This window comes from Topomyia yanbarensis, chromosome 2 (assembly GCF_030247195.1).
Source record: "Topomyia yanbarensis strain Yona2022 chromosome 2, ASM3024719v1, whole genome shotgun sequence".
Taxonomy (NCBI): domain Eukaryota; kingdom Metazoa; phylum Arthropoda; class Insecta; order Diptera; family Culicidae; genus Topomyia; species Topomyia yanbarensis.
In genome coordinates, this window is record NC_080671.1 from 460,055,541 (window position 1) to 460,073,045 (window position 17,505).

The following is a 17,505-nucleotide window of genomic DNA, read 5'->3' on the forward strand; positions in this document are numbered from 1 at the left end:
TATATATATATATATATATATATATATATATATATATATATATATATATATATATATATATATATATATATATATATATATATATATATATATATATATATATATATATATATATATATATTCCATTTTTATCCTAAGAATGCTTTCAAAAATGATTTATCACCGATCAGGGAAAACCATAATCAATATGGGTGTCATTTGAAAGGGGGTGATCAGCAAATACCGAAAATTGACCATTACCGCAATTTGAAATCCAAGATAGCGACATCCGGTTACCACAAAAGAGTGAGATCCATCATTAATATGGGTGTCATTTGAAAGGGAGTGGTCAGTAGCAGAGTCGGAAAATGTTTTTTTTTTTTTCATTTTCCGAAATCAGCCGAAACTGCCGAAAGAACGAAGCTTCTTTCCATACAACTAGCACTTTGCGAAATCGAAAATGAGACAACGGGCTAGGACAAAACAAGCATGTAGCAGAGCGTTTTCATTATTCTCTCCGCATGCTCGTTTTCGCTTTGAGATTCATAATGATATTGGTAACTTCGATATTGACCTTACTGCTGGGGAAACGAAAATACACTAGCCATGATATTTATTTGTCGATGCTCGATTCTGTAGATTTGCGAGCTAATGATGGTATTGTAAGACGGAAGCCTGATCGGTGTGCATATTTCTCATTTTAACTATGTTCTAGTTGCATTATTAGATGCACATTGCATTAATTTCATTTAACGAATGATAATCGCAAATTACTGATCATGCATCAAAACGAAATTGAAATTCGGATTGTCATAGGAAAACGAAAGTCGCTGCTGCTGCTACTCGTTTCCGTAGAATCGAGAGAGGAGGGGACATCGCCTTTATTGTTTTATTTTTTCATGCATTTAGCGACGAAAGAGGCAAGGAAAGGACGAAGATGAATTCTCTGAATTTCGTCATTCATTGAATAGGTATGAGAATGTTAGGCTCTGGTCAGTAGATATCGAAAATCGATAATTACGCCATTTTGAAATCCAATATGGTGACTTCCGATTACCAGAAAATAGGGAGGACCATCATCAATGCCATTAGAAAAAGAGTGGTCGGTAGACATCTGAAATCGATAATTACGCCATTTTTAAATCCAAGATGGCGACTTCCGGTTACCACAAAATAGTGAGAACCCTGATCAACATGGGTATCATTTGAAAGGGGGTGGTCTGAAGAAGTCGTTTTAGATCCGATTTTCTTTCACTGCAAACACTACATTGCAAGAAACACTGTTTTATGCATAAATGATCGACAACCAACCTGCTGACGGATTGCAAACCGATACTATTTACATAGCTATATCGGCGGCCTTCGACAAAATCAACCATGATGTCGCAATAGCGAAGCTGGACAAACTCGGTATTCATGGACAACTCCTCCGCTGGTTTCGTTCCTACCTCGATGGAAGGCAATTTTAAATCAGCATTAAGGACTGCCTATCTGCACAATTTTTCACTACATCCGGCATCTCAATTGGAAGCCATATCGGTCCAGTAATATTCCTCCTCTTCTTTAACGACGTCAATATCAAAAATGACATGGAAATTTTTCGACAAATACTGGATTAAACCGGGGCCGAGCTTATTCAGAGCGAATTGGAGAGCTTTAGCACGTGGTGTGATCTAAACAGAAAGGTTGTGATCTGTTTAGAAAGGTTTTACAACCGAGTAAATGCTCAATCGATACGTTTACGCGGAAGCGCTATCCGATTCAGTTTAACTACCATTTATTCGACTTGCGCATTCCAAGACACTTTCGCGTCAAGGGTGGTGGAGTCATCATGGATTCAGCACCACTCACTTCATACTTCGTGACATTAAGACAGCTTGGGTTTATTATCGAAAAACTTTAGGGACGTATACTGTTTAAAATCACTCTATTGCACGCTGGTTCGCTCAGCACTAGAGTAATGTTCTGCTGTTTGGAATCCGTACTACCAGAATGGCGTTGACAGAATCGAGACCATATAACGCAGGTTCATACGCTTTTCACTCCATTGATTATTGATTTCCGATGTCTACTGTCCCTTTCAGATGACACCCAGATTGATGGTGGTTCTCACTATTTTTTCGGTGTCTGCTGACCATCCCTTTCAAATGACACCCATATTAATGATGGTTTTCACTATTTTGTAGGAACTGGAAGTGGCCTTCTTTGATTTCAAAATGGCAGTAATGGTCAATTTTCAAATGACACTCATATTGATGGTTGTTTTCACTATTTTGTGGTAACCGGAAGTCGCCATCTTGGATTTCAAAATTGCGGTAATCGTCAATTTCCGATGCCTGTTGACCAATACGGGTCCTATATTACACGATTTCTAAGGCATTGAAAAAATTATTAAAATTTCATAAGAAATATCTGTTTCTTTTCTTAGCGCAAAAATGGGTTAATTTTCTATACCAGTCTTGCCCTGAAAATTTTGTCGAACCAGTTTAGCGCGAATTAATATTTGACCCACTTTTGCCTGAGGCTGTGATGAATATACCATTTCTCTTCTAACAGAATATTTTAACGCACTTTTGCTCTGAGCAACATTTTAACCCACTCTTGCTCTCAGCCTCTCAATATAGTTGTGCAAAAAGTATCTAATGTTTGATAATTTTTTTAAGAAGTAAAATTATTTAGACATGTGCCCTATTCTGCAAAATGTTTATTAAGGTTTCACCTAAAAAATAAAAATTTTCGAGTGTAAGATGTAAAAAATGGCGTCCAAAATGGCGGCTCCAGTAAAAGGCGTTTTGAAAACCTACCTCATCTGCTGGCACGATACAGGTCGTAATTCGTCACCTACAAGCAGCAAACCAAAACGATTTTGAAGATTACATTCCGTAGAGGCGCCCCAACCTAAAAAAAACCTGTTTTAATCCACCTAGAGGTGCAATTGTGCCTTTCTCATTTCTCCAAACTATGATTTAATAGCTGGTTCGTACAATATAACATTATTGAAATGTCTTTCATTCTTATTACACTTGGTAAGTATATATAAGAGCACCTTTTTGCATTCATCGCGATATCGGTTTGAATCGGAGTTTTCTATGTGATCGCACTCCACAACCCGTAACTCCGGAGCCGGAAGTCGGATGGAGATGGAATTTAATATCAGTTTCCAGGGACGCAACACCTTTTATTTGAGACTAAGTTGACCAAATTGGTCTAGCCATTTTCGAGAAACCAATATAACCGTTATTCTGAATTTGGATGCTTCCGGATCCGTCGATGGTGGCCAGTGTGGCCAAAGAGACTTTGAATGACTGTCGGTGACCTAGATCTACAAATTCAACAGTTGTGTTTACATTTTGGAAAAAATTTCACCTTTTTACATTCATCGCAGAATTCGTTAGAATCGGGATTTGCTGCGTGATCGTACGTATCACCCTGTAATTCAGGAACCAGAACTCGGATCCACACAAAATTCAAATGCAGCTGATGGACCTTTCATTTAAAATCAAGTTTACCAAATCGGTTCAGAAAATTCCGAGAAACCGATGTGGACATTTTGTAAACAAATCTGCACATACACACACATACATACATGCATACATACACACATACATACACACAGATATTTTGCGATCTCGGCGAACTGAGTCGAATGTTATATGAGACTCGGCCCTCCGGGCCTCGGTTAGAAAGTCGGTTTTTGGAGCAATTGCATAAACTTTCTATATGAGAAAGGCAAAAGAATAGTATTTAATTACCTTAATAAGCATGAGTTCAATGTTATCTTCATGTGATTATAATTTGGAAAGGTTGGTGGAATGGGTTTGAACGTGTAGGGAATGGGGGGTTAGTAGAGTGGGAGTGGAGGATGCGTCAGAAATCCTTCATCTTATTTCGGTATACGGGATGGATGAAGGAAATGCGGGCGTGAGGGTGGTCCAAGGGGAGGGGAGTGATGAAGGAGGGAGGTGTAAGGGTAAGACGGGAGGGGGGGGGGGGGCGGCGACGCAATACTCAACTGCATATTTTGCCTTCCATTTGAGACTTGGTTTGAGAAAATCGGTTCAGTCATCACCGAAGAACCGATGTGACTTTAATTGTGGAATATGCCCGGAATTCCGGAATCGTCGATAGTGGACAATATATTCAAAGAATGTTTGATTGGCAATCGGTGATCTAGATCTGCGATTAGAAGTAATTTGGTGACCATTTCAATAGTTTTTAGCCTCTGAGGTATTACGATTGTACCGATTTATATGGGAAATTCCAGTGTATCCTTACTAACACCCCTGTAACTCCGGAAGCAAAAGTCAGAACCGAATGAAATTCAGCAGCAGTCAATGGCATTACTGTATCTTTCATTTGAAATCAAGTTTGTAAAAATTAGTAGAGAATTCGTTGGGGAATGGGTGTGATATTAGCTTAGGAACTTGGCGAGTTCCCCGGGGGCGTCATGACCTGTCATAGGTGGCCAATTTGGTCAAAGCTGCTTTGATTGATCATTAGTGATCCAGACCCGCAAACTAGAGTAATGTTACATCTATTTTAATATGCTTTACATCATTTGAACATCATGGTGGTACCAGTTTATATGGGAATTTGCTGTGCGACCGCACTCTTCAACCCGTAACTCCGGAACCGGAAGTCGGATCAACTAAAAATTCAATAGCAGCTTATGGGAGCGTTATACCTTTCAGATGAGACTAAGTTTGCGAAAATCGGTTCAGCCATCTCTGAGAAAATTGTGTGAGTTTAAATGACACACACACACATACACACACACACATACACACACACATACATACACACACACAGACATTTGCCGATCTCGACGAACTGAATCGAATGGTGTATGACACTCGGCCCTCCGGGCCTCGGTTAAAAAGTCGATTTTTACAGTGATTGCATAGCCTTTCTTTATATGAGAAAGGCAAAACATGAAAAAATTCGATATAGAAATGAAATGGCGGCCACTTGAAAATAAAGTATCATTTTTTTGCATGATTTTTTCACTTTGGCCGGCTGTAACAAATCGTTAAAGGGGGGGGGGGGGAGGTTAAGGGTTCCAGCGAAAAAAAATCAGTTTTTTTGTCAATTTTTTTTAGAAAGATGGATGAAGCGAATTGATCGAAACTTTTGTACATTAGTTAAGCCAGTTAATATTTTTGCATGAAAAAATTACAGAATGTTATTGAAATGATGTAGATCATTTCAATAACATTCTGTAATTTTTTCATGCAAAAATATTAACTAGCGACTCGGTGACGAAGCTTTTTGTGGAATGTCTTTGGGAAAATACGATTTGCGGTGTTATCTGCCATTCAAAAACTACTTCACCGATTTATTTCAAATTTGGCATACACATTTTACGTAAAAATACCTAACCCCTACGTAGAGTTTTTGGGATAATTTTTCAATTAAAGGGGCTTTTTACTCATAAAATGGCGAATTTTTTCTTGAATTCCGCCATTTTTTAAATATACATTTCGTTGTTCATCAGATCATCCGTATAGAAGGCTTGCGAAATATTACCGCAGAATCAAATACCTTGCTAGACCATAGTTTTTTTTTATCAAATTTTTCAACTCAAATATATCTCCTTCTCGCGCCGTATAATATTTTTGTTATTATTATTGTATATTGTTTTCAAAGAATATATTATATCTAGAGCTTCCATTTCCCGACGGTTTTCAGCTTCCCGGAATTCGGGAAATAAATATGAAATTTCCCGGGAATATGGAAAAAAATTAAAAAGTGGATCATTTTCTTGAAAACGAAAGGTAAAATTAAAAAGTTTTCATACTCGTATGATTGCATGTAAATCTGTCTTAAAAGCAGTTGTCAGAAGATGCCGATTGGGTGGAGTACACATAACTGAATCATTTGATAACTCGTCACTTAGTTTGCATAACATCAGCTTCTGTTGATGTTTTTTCTTGGGTATATGTACAACTTAAATTTGGTAATTAGAATTATAATTGGGACGATATACTAAACGCAGCTGCTGAAGTTAATGTCCAAAATTGGAATGCGTATCAGAACATTTCAACTTCAGAACAACTTAATGCAAACCACCTTCTTTGGTAATCTTGAATGAAATGATTGAGCTGCTTCAGGGTAGTGTGTAATTATTTTCGATTAAGTTAGAAAACATACACGCAGCGAAATTTCAAGCGCTTAAACTAACAAAATACAGTTTTGATTTAAACCGTCACTCTATTATTGATTCAGAACTCATTAATTGTTAAGTATACATTGCTTTATTGTTAAACTAACAATATTATTTTTACTTCAACCCAAGATTATTTTATGTTGGTCTTGCATAGTAGCAAATCAGCGTGTATTGTGTATTTTTTGTGTGTATTCCTACCATATGTAAAGTACTGACGCAAATTATACTCTGAGTAAGTGCCAATATTTAAAAAAATAAATATATTGAAAGTAACATCACGAACTAACAGACATAACACTCAAAAACAAAGCTTCGCCCGCTTTAACGGTCATTTTAAATATATTTGTAGTTGGGACTGTGGCCACATTTGAAATTATGGCGCCACTGACATGAACAAGCATATGGGGGATAGACCACTAGTGAAAAATTGTTCCCAAACCTGAGGGGTAACCCACCAGTGAATGAGTGATTGGGACTGTGAATAAAAGGTGGAGCTAGTGTTCTGGGAAAATTGTCGGATCGATGTTTTTTGAGGGAATTCCCTCATAGTGTTATGTCTGTTAGTCTGTGGTAACATTATCTTTCTAACTTCCAGAGCAAGATTTTGGAGCTTGTTATTATAAATAAAAATTAAACCATTAAATTTTTTTTATGTTTTTATTTAAAAGAAACAAAACATTTCAATAGTTACTGTTAACTATATTATCTGTTACTTCAACAACAGAATATTGTTGAACTAATCATGTTCTCATCATTCGATCAATAACACAGTGTCAATCGTTTCAACAAGTTTATTGTTGATTCAACCGATTATGTGATTTAAATCTAGAAACGTCAAAACCATAATTTATTGTAGAAATAACAATATTGTGGATTGAGGCAATTATTGAATATTATTAGCCCTGAGACAATAATAATTATTATTGAGCTTGAACCAGAATATTGTTATATCTACAATACATTTTTCTGCGTGTAATATATGGAATCCATTTCTGTCACATTAGGATCAGCATCATTGAGAATTAAGTATGAATCAAAATCCAGCAGATAATGGACGAAATGTGCAGCGATGGGTGAAGTCTACCATCGATTTCCTGTTACGAGCGAGTATCTGTCAAAATCTGAATTTCTTGATCTTAAGGTCCTTCAAAAAATTCAGCAAGCGTCTTTGAAAGCGACTTTCAAAGAGTTTGAATGCGAATGATATGACATGACATGACGGATACAGCATTCTGTATTACTTTTTATGCATCCAAAAATTTAAATATCCGGGTATGCAAAATCTCGATAAAGCAGATATTACAGTTCCGGTAAAACAAATTATACGAAGTATGCATTCGATGAACCGACCAAATATTTCTGCAGATGTTCTAGAAACATTTCTTATTTTAAATAGCGTTTGAGTTAAGCACAATACCTCTACAAACAATTTTTAAAACAAACAGGTTTTGATTTTTTAAGAAAGAAACACTATTTCCGTAACTAATTTGTGTTTACAGGCCCTTTCATTGAAGATCTAACTATTAAAATGAACTGTTAAAAGAACTGTTAAAAAATCTGATCAATCGGCTCATCGGTTGCAGAGATATCTTGCGCTCCGCTAACGCTACTGTAAGGAAATGCTTCGGAACAACGGCCGGCAAGTTCATCCATTTTTGCATGAAAATACGCACATTCTTTAGCAGTGACTTGAGTAAGATTTGGACTATATACTTGAAAAATCACAAAAAAATATCTGCGAGCTTAAACTATATATTTCATTGATCTGCAAATCAGTTGAAAAAGCAAAATTTACAATCACTACGCACCCCAAATGTTTACCGGTCAAAATATTTCCTACAGAATTTCATTGGCAGAACCTAAGCCTTTTGGAATAAATTAAAAATCTTTTTTCCGGGATTCCCGAATCCCGGCAATGAGAAAACATAATTTCCCGGGAATCGGGAATCCCGGGAAATCGAAAAATCCCGGGATTCCCGGGAAATAAATTCCCGGGATGGAAGCTCTAATTATATCGCACATACTAAATAACTATAATCACTATTTTTAATTTGAATGATTCTTTGCTTATACTAAAATCAAAGAGATGATAAACCTAGTTGAAGAGCTGGCAGCGAACATCCAGTGGATTATTCTGGCCAAATAGCGTGCGATGTGTTGAGCGCCGAAAAAAATCATTTCTCCGGAAAGACCTTCCCGGAATGTTGAAATCAAGCTTTGCCAGCAGCGCACGGGAATCTATGTTGTCTGTAAGCAAGTCGAAGATGTAGAGTCGTTGCAGAAAAATTCACCTATTTTGCAGCGTGATGAGAGCGCAGCGATCTTCGTACGGAGGTAGCAGTAATCGATTTTGCTAGGGCAGTCGACGAAGGGTAAACCTGATGAAATTCTCCTGTACCCGTTCGAGACGATTAATGTGTACGATGTGATACGGAGCCCAAACGGTCACTCCATATTCCAGAATAATGCGTACCAGTGCGATGTATAGAGATTTTAGACAGTAAACATCATTGAAATCACAAGTGTTTCACTTGATGAGTCCAAGTACAGCATAGGATTTAGCTATGACAGAAGAAACAAGTGCGGTGAACCGTAGTTTACAGTCGAAAGTGATACCTAGATCCTTGACTGATGCGACTCGTTGTATAGAAGCAAAACACATCAGGTATTCGAAAACAATACGCAAGGGTCCACCATAATTGTTATAACAGGATACATTTTCAAATCATCTGCATACATGACTTTAGACGACGACAATTCACTGCAGAGGTCGTTCACGAAGAGTACAAAAAAAGAGGTCCAAGAAGACTTCCTTGAGGGACGCCCGATGTATCATGGAATAAATCTGACAGTGTAGTGGCAACACGCACAGAAGCACTGCGATTTGCAAGGTACGATGAGATCCAACTTGTCAGCCAGTCCGGAAATCTATTGCGCCTTAGTTTTTCCACAGCGAGTTGATGAGGAGCACCATCGAAATACGAGCAAAAGTGAGCTGCGTTCATGTTGTGACCCCAACAAGGATTTCTAGTCGAATTTCACGAATTTCATGATTATACAAACCGAATCTTCAGCAAGCATCGTTTCGTATAGCTTTCGCAATGCATTTCAGCACCGTTAAGAAATTGTCAATTATTACGAAATGTAAGCGGTTTCTGACTGCGTTCATACTTTTTTGGAACAGAGTGCGTTTTTGGAAAATATTATCTTCATGGCAATTTTTACCCACAGCTTGCATTCTCGGGCGCTGTAACCTACAAAATCGCAATATTTTGATCATTAAGGGGCGGGGAGGATTTCTTTGACATTTTCTGTTTTTGTGCTCAAAATCTTATGCCCAAAATAATTCTTTTTGAACATGGAGCTGGTCGCACATACTTTGAGCCGAGCGCAACGCTCTCGAAAAAAATCGAAACTGTTCCATTGACGGTTCTCTGATGGAGGGACGTGCTGGTGTTGGTGTCTACTGTCGTGAAATGAAATTGGAACAATCTCACTCACTAGGTAGATACTGTACTGTATTCCATGCAGAATTTTTGCGATTATGTGCGGGGCACAATTCAACTGAGTCTGTCCGGCAGAGTTATAAACTTCTGTTCCGATAGTCAGGCTGCAATCAAGGCCCTTAGCTCAGAAAAATCCCGGTCCAAGCTAGTGATCGCGTGCCGAACCCAAATCGAAGAACTAAGCATTGTCAACGCTATCTACCTTGTCTGGATGCCCGGACATTCCGGTATTACTGAAAATGAATGGGCTGACGAATTGCCACGGCAGGTTCAGCGATCGAATTCGTTGGTCCTGAGCCCGCGCTGCCAATTTCGACATGTTGGATAAGGGAAAAAATACGGTCTTGGGCTTCGTTCGAGCACCGCAATTATTGGAGAAATCTACAAGCGTGTCGCCAAACAAAGGCATTTCTAGAACAACCGTGTCCAGTGATTTCGAAAAATCTCCTACATTTTTCGAAGCTTCACTGCGGCATGCTGATCAGGGCTTTAACCGGCCACTGCAAACTATCACATGGCAACTATTCAGCGCGATGAGTCTGGCTCATGTGATCTATGTGAATCCGACTACGGAACCTCATATCATCAGATATGCAACTGTCCAGCAGTAGCGCAATTGCGATTTTGAGTTTACGACCACACCATGTTTGGACGACTGAAACTCAGAGACACACTAAGTTTCTTATCCATTGTGGTAAAGAGCTTTAGGATTACTCACAGGCGAGTTGAACTACTTGTGAGATTAACAGACCTGCCGTTTGTTTTTGTTTTTGTGCTGTTATTTTTCCCACCCTTCCAATTCCACTTCCCCACACCTCCTTCTCCATTCCTTCCGCTCAGGAAATGATGAAAACACGGCAAGGCACAAATCCCCGACTATGTACGGGGAACGTGCCATTTGAGCCAATATATTCTAATTCCTGAGATTCACACATAAAAAACTCGAATCGGTAACCACGCCGTCGATATTAACTATGTGGGCGGGCATGTAGACGCGGTAGTCCTTCATAAAATACTTGTCGCCAGTAATGTATTTTTTTTCGATTATAGAGGCTTTAACCTTAAGATCACATTCGCCTCTTCGGGTTAGAAAAATCTCTTATGAAAAATTTCTAACCCTATGTGCGGGGTCGGGACTCGAACCCAGGTGCGCTGCGCACAAGGCAATCGATTTACTAACTACGCCACACCCACCCCCCCAGTAATGTAATTTGTTTGCTCTAGGTAAGTTTCTTAGGTGTACGTTTTTGCGGGCTTTGCTTGGCAACAGTCTATTGACTGCTTTTTAACCGTGAGAAATTTGTTAATTTTCAACAAGGAAGACGTGTATATCTGAGCTCTCTTGCTCCGAATACACCCAATAAAGCAATCTGAAAATTAATACCGCTACTCGTAGAAGTGGTCGATATTAATAATGATACTAGGATGATTTTTTTCCTGGCTTTCGCTACGGTGTGTGAGAGGTTAAAATTCTGTTTAGATGTATTCCTTCTTTTATGATGATAGAATATTATATTCCCTCCGCTCAGACCACGATATGTTCCTATGGCAATCAGACTATCACCAGTCAGTTGTATGAACAAATGGTACGCTAAGACAATCCGTCGGATTTTTAAAATTGATATGGCTTACGCAGGGATGGGAACGGTACCGGTAAACTGCATTTTTCCGGTACATTTACAGCGACACATCAGTACTGCTCTTGCCGGAACGGTAGCCAAACCGAGTACACTTTTTTCGTACAGCAGTAAAATACATTTTTGTTTTGCTGCTGTACTCCGACTGCTCGGTGAGAGTGTGGCGTAGTAATGTTTGTTCTCTCGCTTTGTACACTTTTCTCTCCATAGTCAAAGGGAGAGGCCCGCATACGAAAGCGCTGATGCCGGTCGTGGCGTAAATGAACCACATTCATTGTCGTCGTTTGTGATTGAACATATTGAATAGATTAAAAATATTAAAAAGTGTAAAATGAGGAAAGATAAGTTGTACCTCGCGTGTGATGGCTGTACTGGGGGCAGTATTTTTTTATCATGTTATTGCTTGGCTTACAGGCTGCGCGTACAGCGCTGGGCGTCCTGCACTAGCGAACGACAGCAGCGTTGTATGAGAAAGCAGAATGTAGGCAGAAAAATTACAACCGTAGAAAAGGTAGCCATTTTGCATCCTTGGGCTTATGGGTCCTAAAATATATTTTTTCGCCTTTTTCAAAGCGTCCCGAAACGTATATGTAATCAAAAAAACAAAAATTCTGTGATCAAAGTAGGCTGAGTTACAATGTGGTGTGTTTTTTTTTCATTTTCAAATCGTGAAATAATCAAATTGACAACCGTTATGTGATGCCACGAAATCTGGTTACCCAAGGTGATGCCTAGCAACAATGGTATGTAAAAAAAAGTTACGTTCTGCTGTGATAATTGGTATATCGCCTTTCTTTTAGTTTAACATGTGATTCATCGAAAAAAATTATTCAAATTCCGTAAAAATAATAATTTAAATCTATAAACATTCAAAGCTGATTCAAAATCCAGCAACTTTTCAATCAATATCCGGCAGCTTATTTTTGAACTGAGAATTTGATTTTCGCAAGATAATATTATGGAAGGGCATCGGCATGTTTGCAGGGTTCTTGTTCATTAATATATATTAAATTTTGACGAATACTGAGCACACTTTTTTATTTAATATTGTTTATCTGGCATGCAGCGACACAGTGGGAAGACAAGCAAAGTTCCAAAATCCGCTCAGTACAACCAACGAGGTGCAACGCACGACGTGATGCAATGTTTTATTTTTTGGCATGGCCTACATGGATTCTGCTGAATTCTCATTAACCGCAATCATGTCGCTAAGTGTTTTCTTCTGAATATCCATAGTCCAAACCATCACTATAGCAACTGAACGAGTGGAATCCAAAATTAACCAATTCATCAATTTTCTAGTTGGAAATTGGATTGATATTTTTTTTCCGTGTCGGTGACAATTCTTATACGAAATTTTGCTATCTACACCACATGCCTACCTGTTTTTCTAACATCAATGGACGTTGGGTAAGTTTATTGCGTTTTCTTCCAAGCCGCCATATTAAACATTGAAAGCTGAAATTGTAAACAGTTTTCTTTCAATGCTCATGCAAACATTCACCAATCAACAGGAAACAATGATCCTCTAACCTAGTTTCTTGCTTTGGGGAGCAAGGCCACCCCCACCCATTAATTACTTTCACGGGCGGATCGGTCTGAAGCATTCTGAACAACGCATTAAGCATTGGATGCCGAGCAGTTAATACACCAGATTAGTCGCATTTGAACATTGATTATTAATGACTGTTTGTTTCATCCCGTCTCATCAACAAAACAAATCCAAACGATCAGTAGTAGGCGGGAAATGAGATGCAACCAACACTACTCGAATCCTACTGGGTGGTCAATGTTTTGACAGGGATGCATTTTGTAGCTGTATTGGTCTAAGCAAAAGCGGAACTCGGCTTATGCTGTATATTTGTGTTTGTTCTTTTGTTTTGCTAGTCCGTTTCTTCACCGCAGCAAAGTGCAACTCAGTACGAAGTGCATCACGAATCCGTCGTCAGTTTGTTGGCAGATTTTCATCGGTACGGAGGTTCACAGTTAAAGCTCCCACGTCAAACCTGGTGCATTAGCATGCTAGTGCTGTAGTAGCAGCCTGGAAACGCATCGCCGCCAGTCGCTGAGTGTTTCGATTTAACAGTGCCCCCTCAAATCTCAGCACCGTTCTGATGAGAAACTTTAGATTCCGACGATTCGTACAGTCTGGAAAAAATCGCCTCTACATAAGCCATGAAGTCGTTCAAAAAGTGGTTGCTCGAAAAGTTCGCGAGCCAGAATAAGAATCCGGTTGAGACGGATGCTGGCACGGATCGTGCGAGTGGATATGATCGAGTAAATCCTCCAGTAAACAGCTCACCGCCAAACAATTTGCGGTCTAGCGCTGTTATTGCAACTCGCGATAATCGAAACTGCACACATGCTGATAAAAGCGGCTTACTACGACCGTCACATCATCTGCGGCTGCTGGACACTGATGTGTGCGACTGCCAGTCGTCGAGAGTAGATAACAGTGCTATTGCAGCAACCGGTCAGTTTGGTGATAAATGCGGCTGCGGTGGTTGCATTAGTGACGGCGATCGGGCGCGAAATTTCGAATATGGGCTGAAATCGATCAACGTTGCATCTCAACTAGAGTACAATCTGCAGAACAGCACATCATCGATTAGCGTCAACGACGATTTCGAGCTGTTGGATCTTGACGAGTACGAGATTATAAACCTAGAAGATTTTCTTTACATCGATACGTCGTATTCCGCGTTGGATTATTTTTTCCATTTCGGGAGTGGGGCAGAGTATGGATTGACGTTGGATCAGGTCGAACCGCCCAAGAAATCACCCAAATCAGTTAAAAAGAAGGGTAAACCTAACGCAGCAGATACCAGAAAGATCGAGTTGGATGTATTGGATGCACTGAATCGATCGTTGATGGGACCACTGTATCAATCGCAACCAAAGGAGGCCAATTCTTCGCTAGTCGAATCTTCGAACTCGATCAAAGCAGCGAATTCGATGATGCAGAGCGAAAGCGTAAACGTTCAGAAGCTTTTTGGGTTGGATAGTTCTGGCAACATCACCATCGATGTCGGTCACATCGAGGAGGAACGGGGCGAGTGCATGTATTACAAGAAGCGCTATCAGAAGTATTTTCGAAAGTTTGAGTGTGCCGAGGAAGTTTCCGAGAATACAAAATTTCGGTTGACATGGAAACAGTTGATTAGAAAAATATTGATTTGCTTGCGATGTGTATCAGAAGGTACGTGTGTTTGAACGATGTATCCCGGAACCGTTTAGGTGCGGTTGATATATAGCCAGACGCACATGTTGTTTGTAGAAAGCCATTGCGGCTTTAAGTGATAGTGCAAAAAGTTAAACCAATTAGAGCTCCTTGTGTTTGAGCAGATCAGACTAGTAAACTCAACCTAACTAATCGCCCCATATTAACTTGTCTCTTTCAGGCCACCCCCGCAACAAGACTGTCTTCAGTGGACCGGGTGAAACAATTGGCATGTATGCGTTATCCCTCGCGGATTATACCGAGTCTACCTTCTCGCGGAATATTCTAAACTTTATATCGTGCACCAAAGAGTCGAAAGCGGCTCCGCAGGTTATAATGCGCAACATGCGCCAGTTTATGAGCGGAATGAAGAACTACTTAGTGAAGCACGGTGAGGGTGAATTTGCGGCCGAGGTGCAGAAGGCGCGATCTCAGCTGAAATCGGACGAGTTTCTGAATCTCGACTCGATACTGGAGGAGGTGATGCATCGGCTGGTGATCCTGCCACTGAGGGAACATCTGTACGGGCTGTTTGTGGATTACTACACGCAGTCCGGCGACATTCAGCTGCTGGTGGAGAAGGTCAAGCAGGCATCCGGCCGGGGATCGATGGTGTTTGGAATCAAGGTAGGTGTACTGGCAGTAGCAGGTTGTGGAATATGTTGAGCGCGTGATTTAAATAGCTCTTGGAATATCTTGAATCACGTATTGCATAATTTATAGATCAGTAACGAGTATAGAGTCAGTGAAACATTTCATTTGTAGTTCATGGCTTGAGCTATATTGCGGCATGCAGGACCAAAGTTTTTTTTACCAAACAGTTATTGTGATATTCAAATATGGTCCTGTTACTAGTTTCATTTTAGAATTTTCAGCTTCCATTTCAAAAAACACTTTTCTCGTTATTTGGCGCGTAAGAAAACCTTTCTTGTTCGCACTAAATTGTGAGAACGCTCATAGCAGGCCATGCTCATTGTGCATTAAGACTAACCTGTGCGGTTCAATGTATTTCTCGCTTGGGAGGAAACACATTTCTTGACATGCGCTGCATACTACACGGAAGCATCAGCTTCTCGGGAGCATTTTCGCTAGGCATGCTATTTATACACACTTGTGAATGAGTTTAATGTACTTGTCTCTTTCGTTTCCTTTGCTATTGATACAAAAGTTTCTCAAATATGATACCATCTTTTTTTTTAATTTTCCACAAACTTACACCACTAAATTATTTTAATTGGCCTACACACTTATTCGAATCTTGGATTTTTTGCATCTTTTGCCGAAATTTCAACAGCTGAGAACGCTCCAACCAATTGTTTTTTGCTGAGATTTCAGGAAAAGTGGCGTTTCATAGCTTAGACTCGGAAAATATTTCACCGAAAATCAGTAAACAAATCACATTTTGTCGAGATAGTAGTTTATAAATTTGCAGACTACAGGGCAGTTGGGAAGTTTCGGTAACTGAATTGAGTGTGTGAAATGTGCTTTAGGGGTTTAAAAATGATATGTCAAAAATTAGGACAAGCATATCGAACTGATTTAACTACGTTTCATAATTTGGATAGTAAAGTTGAGCAGACCCGACGGAGGTCACCGAATAACTGGCTGAAGCATGCGGTCTTTAAAACAGCAGACGACCCCACTTATTTCAACCTGGTTTGCTGGTACATATACTCTGTAGGCCTTCGTTAAAGACCCGTACCAAAGAATATCATTTGCCTGCTTCAAAGTATGTATCACTACCGGTAGCTTATCAAGGCGAATTTCCGGTGGTGTGCTCTAATGGACCAAGGGATACAAACATTTGGATTTTTTTTATATTGGTCCTATATGAACAATTCCTACGCAATTGGTTTTTGATTGATCGTTTCGCACAGAATGACCCATATCTAAATTAGTTTTAGGTGTGCCCTTTTCGAGCCTAAATGGTTTTACTGTATCAATTTTGTTGGCTATTTTTGGCAAACTTAAGACTAAGAGAAACGAAAGCAATGAAATTGACAGACGGATAGGTATTCTAGAACGAATCATTTTTAAACTTAGAACGAAAAACTAGGACTAGGCAGGATCATATGGACATGTTCGAAAGAAAATGTGAAGAATCCTTTGCCTACTGTTGGTAGGAGTTGGTCGTTCCACCTGTCTATCGTATGGTCGTTGATAGAACAACTCATCTTCATGTCAAGTGGTTTTACTCAATTTTCTTTTTATGGGCGTTGGCTTTTACTCAATTTTTTCCGTAGCAAGACCCAAACCCAAATACATCTATTCGATTCATACGACAATCGTACGTTAAATACTGTCATACGGATGCCTCGTGTGGTGGCAGTCGCAACCATGTCGCTCATGGCGTTGATTGGTGCTTTCACGACAACTCCGACTGAGGCTCTTCTTTATTCATTTGTTTGATCTGCGGCAGATACCGTACAGATTAAATGCAAATAACTTATTGTTATAGCGGTAAAAGTTGATTATCGCTGACTTATAACTAGATTTAGTAGTATGATAGTCAAAGAGTTCGAAAGTTTCATTAAATTAGCTGCAACATCTATCTAACGGATTTTTTGGCCGTATGCTATACGGTGCCTAGGAATTCATAGAAGCGGTCGGTTCCTTAAAACACGAGGAGAAACAAACAAATTAATCCTTCAAAAAAATTGGCACAGTCCATATTGCTCGACAACATATCGAAATTGAACATTCTTTGCCAAAAGGTAAGACGAAACTCAAGTGTTGGTAAATTTATCAGCATTCATCTATTATTATACGATAGCAGACGGATAGGGTCATCTCATGGCGGTTTTCTTAAAGCAAACCGTACAGACCTTCTTTGAGCGCGCTGCAATCAATTATTTTGAACGACGTTGTATGTCGCCCATACTTGTACAGCGTACTCCGGACAAGTGTGCAGTATGTAGATTTCAGTGCGTAAAAATCCTCGAAATCAGCAGTGTTCTGTTTCAAAAAGGCCAATGTTACAAAAGCTTTAGCCATTGT

General features: G+C 39.5%; 1 protein-coding gene across 14 annotated transcripts in view; it reads left to right on the plus strand.

Moving 5' to 3' along the window:
* Window positions 1-17,505, plus strand: part of LOC131685972 (protein sprint) — a 78,111-nt gene that overhangs the window by 49,590 nt on the left and 11,016 nt on the right. For 13 of the 14 annotated variants that reach the window (XM_058970030.1, XM_058970020.1, XM_058970021.1 and 10 more), the window contains one exon: window positions 14,690-15,135. In XM_058970030.1, the coding sequence (XP_058826013.1) occupies window positions 14,690-15,135 (446 nt within the window). Of the gene's footprint in view, window positions 1-13,226; window positions 14,488-14,689; window positions 15,136-17,505 lie in introns of those variants that run through there. The other variant, XM_058970033.1, reaches the window with a different exon arrangement.